The sequence below is a fragment of the Labrus bergylta genome, chromosome 9, assembly GCF_963930695.1.
Source record: "Labrus bergylta chromosome 9, fLabBer1.1, whole genome shotgun sequence".
Classification (NCBI taxonomy): domain Eukaryota; kingdom Metazoa; phylum Chordata; class Actinopteri; order Labriformes; family Labridae; genus Labrus; species Labrus bergylta.
Window position 1 is genome coordinate 3,171,743 of NC_089203.1, and position 12,024 is coordinate 3,183,766.

General features: G+C 39.7%; 2 protein-coding genes across 4 annotated transcripts in view; both read left to right on the plus strand.

Moving 5' to 3' along the window:
• On the plus strand, positions 1-4,371 carry LOC109994460 (trypsin inhibitor ClTI-1). The gene is made up of 4 exons (XM_020647806.3): positions 1-109; positions 2,155-2,216; positions 2,331-2,440; positions 4,177-4,371. The coding sequence occupies exons 1-4, from the start codon at positions 58-60 to the stop codon at positions 4,232-4,234; spliced, it is 282 nt and encodes a 93-aa protein (XP_020503462.1). The 5' UTR covers positions 1-57; the 3' UTR covers positions 4,235-4,371.
• A 6,873-nt stretch (positions 4,372-11,244) lies between these two features.
• The window catches only part of LOC109994430 (transcription factor Atoh8), a 6,961-nt gene continuing 6,181 nt past the window's right edge, over positions 11,245-12,024 (plus strand). The window contains exon 1 of one of the 3 annotated variants that reach the window (XM_029280050.2): positions 11,245-12,024. This exon is cut by the window's right edge and continues 793 nt beyond it. The gene's annotated coding sequence lies outside the window, so the exon portion shown is untranslated. The other 2 variants (XR_010666857.1, XM_029280049.2) reach the window with 2 other exon arrangements.

Genomic DNA, 12,024 nt, shown 5'->3' on the forward strand with positions numbered 1-12,024 from the left:
ACTTGTTGGTGAGAAACAAACAGCTGCTGTTTCAGAAACACGTAGTCACTTTGAATCATGAAGCTGCCTGTGCTGCTGTGCTCCGTGCTGCTGCTCTCTGTCTGTGGTGGTGAGTCCGATAAGTGTCAAAGTCTTATTTATACCTGTTTGAACTACAAACCTTTTAAACAACAAACGATTTAAACTACAAACTGTTCGAACTACAAACTGTTACAACTACAAACAACTGAAAGTAAAATCTGTTTCAACAAGAAATCTTTCAAACTGTAACATATATGTCAACTACCATCTGTTGAACTAAAAACCTTTTTTTGAATCTAATTATATCAACTGTAAAACTGTTTAAACTACAAACTGCTTAGGCCGCAAACTCTTAGAACTACAAACTATTAAAATGACAAAATATTAGAAATATTTGTTGGGAACTGTGTCAAACTATTTAAACTACAAACAAACTATTAGAACTACAAATTGTTTCAATAACAAACCTACAAACTACAATTTGACCGTGGAGAAACATTAAGCTGTTGTTACTTTTTAGTTTTATTGTTAAATTCAAAGTGAGTCAGAGTGGAGTTGAATTCTGTTTAATAATAAATTAATTAATGATCAGAGCACTGAGGGAGCGCTAAAGGTTTTAGTTTTATTGATCAGAGACTTAAGTTTTAAACATAATCACAGATTAAACTTGTTTATGTTTGTGAAGATGCTGCTGAGTCAGCTGTTTTAAACTGCTTTAATCCACCATGTGGATTTAAAGCCGAGCAGATCATCCTGATCCTGACATCGACCTGATTATTATCAACACTTCTAAAAACAGACCACATTGTGAAATGAACAGATATTTCCTCTGACGACATGGAGGCTGAAAACAGGAGGAGCAGAGTGACGCTGCGCTGGGTCACATTCCTCTGAACAAAACACTCTATACTGCTCATATTGTCACACAATAACAGGTGTGTGTGTCTGCAGAGATACACACTGTGATTGTGCTTTATTTTTCACTTCATTTCCTTAATGAAATCCACTTAAACCGTCTTTTTGTTGTCATACTGTTGTCACCACGTATGTGAGGAATGTTTTCTTGTGAAAAAGCTTTAGAGGAAGTCAGTAAACTTTTCGAAGCAGAGGAGCAGGAGGAGGGGTTGTGGCAGGCGGGCGGGCAACATCAGCCAATTTGATTTCAATCATTTTTATTTTTAAATGTTACAAATCATTGAGTGTCATGTCTTTGCTTAGTCTGTCAAAGCACTTTGTAAACATCTGTTGTTAAAGGTGTTACATAAATGAATTGTCACAAAATCTTAACAGACGTTATCTGAGGACAGAGCAGGTGCAGAGCGTACTCTCTGTTATTTTATTTACAGACACAACATGAATCCACCATGAGACAGAAAAACCTTGAAGAGAACCAGACTCATTGGAGAACAGAGTCGATCTGCCTCACGTGTCAAACCTCCATCCTCCTCTTCTTTTAGAGAACAAAACGAGTCGTTTTACTCACATGAGGTGAACGACAGAAACCTCCTCATCTGCTGCTTCTTATCAGAGTGACCAGGGAAGACTGACACGCTGATTTGATTTCACACGAGCACAAAAACAAAAACACAAAAGCTGCTGAACATTTTTCTGGACTTTTTCACTCCGACTCTACCCAGACTTTCTCCTGCCAGCCTCGTCGTAAATTTTCTGTGTGAAGTCGGTTTGAGCTGATGTGAGAACGCAAAAGGATATACTCAGGAAGACTCATATCCTTCGACTGGTGAAAAAACTGTATGCGTGCTGGTGGTGCGATCTCTGTGCATTTATCAAAAATGCTTCCGTATGCTTTCTGTTCGCCCATATGTTTTTCTCTGCTCTTCTGTTTATCGTGGTCAGCGTACAGACAGCATTGATATATCAGGGCAAACATTCCCATTATAGTGTTGGACTCTGTCCCTTCATCCACCTCTTCTGCGTTGTTCTCCGTCAGGTCCTGTTTCCTCTCAGGACTCAAACAATCATACAGTGTGAACAGTAACTCAGGAAGACTTCAGGGGCAGTCTGCCTGAAACTTTCTGTAAACATGGCAGCTAAAGATATAACTGAGTATTGTGATAAGTATTGTCAGTGTTGTGATAAAAGGTTCTCGTGTGTGTTTGTGTGTTTTTGTAGTTCTCTCTCAGGAGAACGAGACTACAGCTGGAGAACAAGAAAACCAAACTGAAACCAGAGAGGTGAGTCTGCTCTCCTAACTCCTCCTGCACACATGTTGAAGTGTCGGAGAACAAACTGATCCCTGAACGACTGGCTGCCGTGAATTAATTGTGTGTGTGTGTGTGTGTGTTCAGGCCCAGTGTGATGGGTTCAGTCTACCATCTTGCCGCAGGGATTACAATCCTGTGTGTGGCGATGATGGATTTACCTACAGCAACGAGTGTATGCTCTGCTTCTACAACATGTAAGACACACACACACACTTCATCACACATTATCAGCCTGTTTCCGAGTCTCCTCGCTTCTGCTCCAGCTGTTAACATCTGACCTCTTGACCTCTTGAGACATACTGTATTCCTGACGAGCACAAATCTGAGATGAGTTTGATGGCAGTCTGATTTTGTAGTCCTCTCTGAGTGTGTTCACATTAACTTATTGTTGGGAGGTAAAGCAGAGTGTCGTCAGCGTACAGAAGCATTGACGCATAAGTGTGTCTGAAACTGGAGCATGTTGTAGATGAAGAAGTTTCCTTCCTGTCAGCCTGTTTTAAATTATAAATAGAATATCAATCTCTTTGTGAATCTTCTCCTTACAAGACGATCCAATTTGAATCTCAATCATAGGTTACGATTCGATTCGCTGACAATTCATTAAAATAAAAAAAAAAATTTAGTCGGTTCTATTTGATTCAATACGGTTTGATTCAAAGCCCTAGAAATAACACAGTCCCTAGATGCTGTGATAACCAAAGACTTAACAGAGTTGTGACTGAGATAAGTGTTCAGGTCTGCTGGTGCTGCCGCTTGCTAATGGTAGCATCTTACTTTGACACTTTTCTCTACAGCGTACAGATGGGCAGACTTTTTGAGAGTTTTCCTTCCTTCATATTTAGTCCACTTGACTTTATTTCTGAGATGGAGAACTCTAAATCGCTTCTCCAATTTCGAACCTCGTTCACTGCCAACTAGTGAGCCACCTGCCGTTAATGATATTCTCGTGTAAAGGAAAACCCTAACATAAGAGTCCCAAGAGATTGAATATGGGGAGCCCAGGATGCAAAGCAAGCTAAGAGAACAAGAAGCAAAACCTCTGTTAACTGTATGATAACGTTAAAATCTGGCTGTTGACTGGTCACACTTTTACTGATCGAGGGCTATGAAGAGGCAAAAACTCAAAACATCTCCAGTATCCGCTTATATTTACCACTTGGGGAAAGAACGGGAACGGTTCATCAAACACGAAGACTTGATACAAAATATATCCAGTGAAAGTGGATGTTTAAAGTTGCAGGAAGTTTTATTATGTATACATATGACTTTAAAAACATGTAATGACTATCATTAACATATACTGTTGAGCCTATGGTCAATGACGCTATTCCATGTGCGCTCTGCACACTAACTTATGCTCTCGCCTCACCACTAAAGGCGGTAATGAATAAAATGCAGAAAAAATAAACAAACAATGCAAATAAAATAAACTTAATTGAGGTTTCAACAGGCTAAAAAAACGATGCACTCTGATTGCTGACTTTTAGATTGTTTACTGATTCAGATCAGTTTATCTTTGCACCCCTAAACATCAAGGCTTGCGTAGAATCCGGGGGAACAAACAGGGACTGCAGATTCATCATCATTGAACTTGGGTACATTTTGGGAAATGCTTGATTACATTTTTAGTGAGGCTAGTTCTAAAATTTGTTAGGCTGCTGATATCTGTGAGTTTTAATGGTTTACATAATTGAAAACACCTCATGATTTACGCTGAGATGCAGCATGTGAACAGAAAAAAAAAAAGGGACTGGGAACAGGGCCTTGAGGGACACCAAAACTAAAGTAGATTTCTTAAAGAGAAAGAAAAAACTTCGGTTAGTATAAATATTCAGAGATTACAGCTCTTAAAATATTTTTATTTAAAGTATTTGACCTTCAAACGAATATTCACACAACCACTGACATGTTCTGGGTTTTTTTTCTACAGGGAACACCGTTTGAAGGTGAGAGTGCAGAGTGAAGGGATGTGCTCACCTGTAGTGTGACACACACTCTCCTTGTGTCAGTTACCTGTAACTCACCTTCTTAATAAAGTCACACACATGTTGTCTGTGTTTGTTTCCAGTCCTTAAATGTGATCTGTACTCTGGTGAATGAAACATAAAGTTAATGAAAACCCTGACCTCCATGTTTGGCCTCCTCTTTTCCTTCAAACACCTTCTTCATGTGTTCGCCTGTTCACGCGGCAGAAAAAGGAGCACACTCAAACAGTAACAAATCCTCAGATGCATGACCCAAAAATGCTTGCAAGAAAAACAGAAAAGTAGGACACTCAATGTCCTTTAACGATTTATAATCTGGGTAGAGCAGCAGCCTTCAGATCAACAGCGGAGGCGTTTCAACACAAAGCCTTCATCAGCGTTCACACCCATCATTACACTCTTTACTCAGAGATGAAGTCATCTGTGTATATTTACATGAATGGAGCAACAGCTCCATTCATGTAAATCCAGGAAGTGAAGCCACAACATCTAGAGCTCCCCCTGCTGACTGGCTGCATTATAGGTCATTAACCCCTCCTCTTTGTTAACAGATGAGAGATAGATCAAACAATAAAGTTAACGTACACATAAAATTAATGGTTCTCAAACATGGATTCAGTAAATGGTGATTGCGCTTTGACGCTGCAGGTCACTAATACACTGATGGTAGAGGTTTGGTAAAGTGACCATCAGAAGTAACTAATCCCATTCAACGTGGCTGCAGGAGCTGGGGATTGAACCCCTGACCTTTCGATGAGGAGACAACCCACTCTACCAACTGAGCCACAGCCCGTCATTATAGTAAGTATACATCATGCTGATTTACTTCTGAGTGTGCATTTTTTTGAGTAATTTACTTAGTTATTTGATGCTATAAAAAGTAGATGTTACATCATGATTGGCAGCTCTGTTGACCAATAAGGCTCATGCAGCGCTGTGTGCACCGGATTATAGGCTCGTCGTTCAAAGGTAATCCACCAGGATTGATCCTATACGATAGGATCAGATTTTAAAGTTTGGTTGTTCAAAGGATCACATAATTGGATAAAATCAGGTAATCCGCTGCTAGGTTCAGGATCACTTTGATTAAAAAAAACAGGATAATCCTGATCCTAGCAGACGGGATTATGAGGAACAAATGTAACAAAAACTCATCAAGTTGTCAAAAAAGACAACTAGAACTGATAAAAATAGTGAAGAGAATAATCAACTGCATTTTGACACCAAACAAAATATTTATGTCATATATTTTATCAATTTATTTCATGCATTTGATTGTGATGGACGTATTTCTTAAAGGCATAAGGTATAATCTGGACTGAATTTTTAGTATTTGTTAAAATTATAAAGAAATAAAATATATCATATGTCATTTTTAAAATGCTTTTCCTTCATATTGTTCCATCTTAAAATAATATCACGTCATGTGACCTCATGTTGGCTGCTCAAATATTTTGAATTTAAGTGATTGCACCCCCACTAGTCATGAGAAAGACGCGCTTTAATAGAAAATACAGGATTTAATTGACAATTAAATATTCCACCAAATAATTATTAATATAAAAAATAACATGATTAAAATGCACATAGACTCAGGGTGCGTTCGAATTGTCCCTCCTATCTGCTTTCACTATCCACTTTACCTTAAACCCCGGGAAAACGTCATGAGGTCAAGGAAAGATGTTAGGAGAATTCATAAAGGACTTAAGGAAAGGCGATCTCGTTGCTCTGACAATCCGACCGCATTCTCCACTAGGCGACGTCATTAAATGCGACGGGCCGGCGGAGGTTAATGACGTGGGTCTGCCGTGTTGAAACTACAATGTTCAGAAAATGGACTACAAAAAACGCATCTAAAAAACTTTCAACTTTGTCTTCTTACCGGTGAAATAATCCTAATTACCACAAAGAAATATAGAATACCAGGCTACAAGTAACAAAAGTGAAACCATCAGCTTCCTGTCCAATCAGAAATCAACATCAACATAAATATGATTGTATGAAATTAATTGTTACATTTATGTAAGATATAACCTACACATAATGTTTTAAGCATACAAATGTACAACTGCACAAAACATTCTTAAGTGAATGAAATACGTTAAATAAAACATCATCTGGTTTAAAATGTCTCTTATCTTTTTATCCTTTACATGATCTGTGTCACTTTACGATCAACGTTAATGTTCCTGAACGGTCGGATGCGCGACTCGCTTTAAATGTTGCGGCCGCAAGGAATTGTGGGGCGTCATATCTCATCTCCTTTCGTAAAGGAAGGTCCAGTGTATCCTATGCTAAAGGAGGTTATAAAGGAAGCATTGACCCACCTTTCCTTAACTTTTAGAGAATTCGAACGGCTCTTATCATGGCCGCCACTTAAATACTTCCGGGGTTAAGATAAAGTGGATAGTGAAAGGAGATAGGAGGGATAATTCGAACGCACCCTCAGTGTACTTCTAGTGATGAAAGATACAAAAGAAAACTCAAAGTACTTGGTCTTTTTCGATTCTGTTTTCAAATTGTGTGGATTTTGGCGCCCCCTGCTTTTCTTTTAAAGCACTGGTAATCCAGATTTGGTGATCCTTAAAAGTCTGTGTCTGGATCAGGGTTATTCTATCCAGTTTTTCTTTGAACAACTGGGATGAAAGTGAGCCGGATGACATGATCCTGAGAGAAAAAAAAAACTGAATTACCAGATCCGGATCATTCTTTTGAACAACCATGCCCAGAGTACAAGAGGAACAGTGAGAGGAAAGGTAACAAACACAAGAGTCTTTGAACTTTCCATGACTGTGAGTGTCTGCTACAAACCAACACCAAAATCTGTTTTACTGTGTTCTGTGTCACCTTTGACCTTTTGTTATGAAGTGTAATTTGTTTTCATTTGAGAAGCAGTGTTACATCAATGTCTCGATGCCACCAGCCAGATCCCTTTGCTCCCACTGACATCACCAGTGTAATATGTCTACACGGGGTATTTTGGCTTCATTCTCAACAATGGAATCAGACAGAGAAGAGCTGTCCATATTGATATACAGTCAATGTGTTAAATATCCTTTCACCTTACAGTTAGTTGTTTGATCCTGTCTCTTTGACCAGAGCAGAGACAGCGTGGGTTTCAACTTATTTTGAACATGCTTTTTAAAGGAGTTAAATTAATTAATAAATCAAGCTGCACGCTGGTTCACTGGTTAGAGCTGTTACCTCACAACAAGGAGGTTCCTGGTTTGAATCATCGTCTGACAGGAACCTCTCTGGGTAGAGTCTACATGTTCTCCCCGTGCATGTGTGGGTTCTCTCCTTGTACTCCTCCCACAGTCCAAAGACATGCTCGTTAGGTTAACTGGTGACTCTAAATTACCAGTAGGTGTGAATGTGAGTGTGTCTGGTTGTCTGTCTCTATATGTCAGCCCTGTGATTGGCTGGTGACCAGCCCAGGGTGTAACCCTGCCTCTCGCCCAATGACAGCTGGGATCGGCTCCAGCCTCCCATGACCCCAATCAGGAAAAGTGGTATAAGTAATGGATGGGTGGATAATTAAATAAACGACAAAAGTACAGTGTTTCAATCATTGCGTACACACTTAAATTAAAAAGTGTGATACACAGTTATGAAATTCGACACACATTGATCAAAATGTCTGCCCAGATTTGCACAACTAAATGCACATTCTCAGCTCCCTCACTTTTTTCAAAACACTACAAACACACAATTCTCTGTGATTAAACACATCATTCAAAACCGACACCATGCATGTTCATTTTAAACACTGCCAGAAACAGATCAAATCAAGGGTCTCCACCTGTGCTGCAACCATAAAAAAGACATCATCCAACATCGTGCACATTCAAAATAAAATCAATCATCAGTCAATCTTTATCTGTATAGCGTCAACTCATAACAATATCTGGAGACACTTTACAAAAGAGCAGGTAAAAGACCGTACTCATTGTTATGTTACAAAAAGCAGGTAAAAGACCTTACTTATTGTTATGTTACAAAAAGCAGGTAAAAGACCTTACTTATTGTTATGTTACAAAAAGCAGGTAAAAGACCGTACTCATTGTTATGTTACAAAAAGCAGGTAAAAGACCTTACTTATTGTTATGTTTTACAGACACTGCAGGGACACATGAATTTTTAAACTCTGAGCCTCAGAGCAGACAGGAGCAGCTCGTACTCTGTATGAAGAACTCGGGATGTGCCGCTGACAGTCTGATCGGTTCAAAAACAGTCTGCAGGGACGTGTGATGTTTACCTCACATAATAAATCATGCAGTCTGATTCAGTCGTATCAGTTTGTTTTTTAACTGCACAGACAGTTCGCCAAAACGTGTTATACCAATCCTGATGAGGCTCTCTAAGGCTGCCTGTTAAAAATAAACATACATTTCATTCAGGAATACTCTCGTCATAGAGTTAACCATTTATTGCTCTGATGGTTTGTACAGTTGTATTTGGCTGTATTGGTTCTGCTCTTAGCTCTCAGCAGAATCAGTGCAGCATGCCACAGATTTTGCAAACCTTTATTTCCCCCCTTGGGGACGTGCAGAACAGAACCTGAATGTGCATGTAATGATACTGACATCTTGCAGACATAACAATCAAACAATTCATCCTAGAATATAAAATGTGCTGACGTGAGCTGGTGGAGGTCGGGGTGGTGGTCTAGCAGTAGAGTGGATGTGATGCAGGAGGAGTGAGAGGCAGAACGGTTTAAATAGACCGCCTTGTTGTCAGAGCGTGATGATGATTGGTTGGCATTGGGGTGGTTCTCAGATCAGCTGATAGCCACTTGTAGGACTACCGTATTCTGCCTGCTCTAACGCAGGGCTCCATTTATGATCAACACAGTGAACCCTCAGATGACGTAAGAAATGTAACTGTCTTATTGACGTTCAGGACAAGATGGTTGACATCATAACAATTCACAAACCTTCAGATCTCTAAAACGTAGTCGGATATGTTACCACATATTTCAGGTGAATTAGGACATATGGTTAATATGTCTCTACTGTCAGAAGGTGTTTATGTATAAGTAGAAAACGTTTACATGGAATTACTGTTTTGATGTGATGTATCGATATATCGGGGTGCGGCTGTGGCTCAGTGGTACTGTCAATTGTCTCTTAAGGTCAGGGGTTTGATCCCCTGCAGCCACATGTCTATAATAATGTGTTGGGCAAGACGCTTAACCCCAAGTTGCTCCCACTGCTTTCGGAGGCGGCGTATAGAATCATTCATTCATTTTTGTATTTGTTCCGTACATGTCAAAACACACAACAGAAAAAAAAAGAAAGAGTCACAATTTATCCCAATCCATGTATGGAAAGGAGCAGGGAGAAAAATAATTCTTGTTTTGCCTGCCCCTTACTCAAAAAGCAAACAAGAAATATCTGGATGGTCTGTCCAATTACAATCACTGAATGAATATCATGCCAACGTAAAACAAATCTGACAATTCAGTCTTCACTTCCACAGAAATTAGAAGGAAAACACACACAAAACACTAAAACTGCCACTTTCATACAGTCTGATCACTTTCTCCTTGTACATTTTCTTAAACTGAAATATCTGAATACAACCTGTCAAATCATTATTTAAAGAATTTCACAATTTGATTCCGATTACAGAAATAAACTTCTGTTTTGAAGTTGTCCGTACAAACTGGTGCTTAAATTAAATGTTCTCCTATGCTCTTCATCTTCTCAAGTACAAACAAACATCTTTTGTAAACTCTCTGCTAATACTTTACTCTTTGCTCTGAACAGAACTACAAGTGTCTGTAACTCAACTAAATCTTTCAGTTTCAATAAACCTGATCTTAAAAACAGCCCGTTGTTGTGCTCTCTATGGTGGACTTTATGAATAACTCTTACTGCTATTTTCTGTAAAATAAATAACTTACCCCACACTTCAACACAATAACTAAAATAAGTGAACAATACGAAATCCTCAGTACTTTATAATCCAGCAGAAACTTTGCTTTGTTTAAAACAAACGAAGATCTTGGACACCTTTTTTTTTTACATATATTTGATTTCCACGTTAATTTATCATCCACGATCACACCCAAAAAAAAGGAATACTAACTCCATCTATAGACAACAAAACGTTTTCATCCTTATTTTGATCTGCAATAATCATAAACTTAGTTTTATTCAAATTGAAGGATAACTTATTTTTGTCAAACCATGCTTTTAATTTGATGAGTTATTACTGATCTTTAATCAGCAGCCTCCACCATCAGTGTGTGAATGTGTAGGTGTGACCTGAGGTGTAAAAGCACTTTGAGTAGTCAGAAGACTAGAAAAGAAATATACAAGCTCAAGTCCATTTACCGTATTGCTGTGTTCTGATATCTGTTTATTTATGTTTTTAATGCTCTTTGACATTTTAACACAGTATTAAGTATCTTTTTAAGAAGGCCCTATAGTTTCAGGAACTGTGTTTTAAATTCAATAGTGAAAAAAAAAACTGTGTTTTCAAGTGGAGCCCAATGATCTGATAACCATGCTGTTGATGACCAGGAGGGGGCGCTGCAGCACACCAGACTCTGCTGATCATTTCAACCTGCAGTAAACCAAAGTCTCATATTCATCAGAGGAAAACCTGCAGGTCTCAAAGAACTGGTGCTAACAGAGGCACTGGCTGCGAACCAGCTCTACAACTGGTTTAATGGAAAAATGGCGTTTGATGTGTGGATGATTCAGGACACTCATTAAAGATGGACAAAAAAATCACGTTTTAGACGCATCATAAAGTAGTAAAATAACAAGTATGTACTTACTGTTGTTCACCAGCAAGCGGGGCTGCTGACACATTTCTATTAAATGTATTTAGTCCTTTTTCTATTTGAAGGTTTTTCCTTGTTGTAGCTCCAGGGGTGTGTGTGTGTGTGTGTGTGTGTGTGTGTGTGTGTGTGTGTGTGTGTGTGTGTGTGTGTGTGTGTGAGCGAGAGAGAGAGAGAGAGAGAGAGAGAGAGAGAGAGAGAGAGAGGGGCTCGAGCTCCAGCCAGACAGACGCCAGTGGAGTTGTAAGAGCGCGTTCACGCTGCACGCGCTGCTCTGATCCTGGACCTGCAGAGGACCAGGACTAGTGTCAGAATCAGAATCAGGATCAGGAACAGGAGAGCTGGACCTGCCGGTGTTACATCAGAGTTTTATAGATTATTATTAATAACTTTGTTTAAAAGAAGAGAGAGACAAACATCCTGCTGCTCATACCGGGGCTCTGTGTCGGATCATCGTAGTGATGAGGAGTAATACAGAGGGCTGTTAGTTTATTGTGTGTGTGTGTGTGTGTGTGTGTGTGTGTGTGTGTGTGTCTGATCAGTGTGACTTCAGTTAAATCTCTGATTTTTCTGTTTGGTCTTCTGCATGAGCTGTGTGTCCTTTCTTCAGCCGAGCAGCTGCAGCTCTGCAGCCTGTGCTGTGCTCAGTTTGTGTGTGTGTATGTGTGTGTGTGTGTGTGCGTGCGTGAGATAGAGAGAGTGAGAGAGCCTGTGTGTGTATGTGTGTTCTCGGTGTGTGTGTGTGTCAGTGTGTGTGCGGGTTATTCACAGAGCTGCTATGCAGACTGAGTGGAGCCACAGTCAGACAGCCTCAGTGTGAGCTCACAGAGAAACGCTCACAGCTGACAGAGTTCTGCAGGAGGACTCGTGCAGGACAGCAGATGTTTCTCACTCTGTGGACTGATGTGGACAGATGTGGATTATTCAGGATGCAGATCTGCAGACTGAGAGGAGCCACAGTAAACTTGCTGCAGTAACATCCTGTCAGAGCAGGATTCAG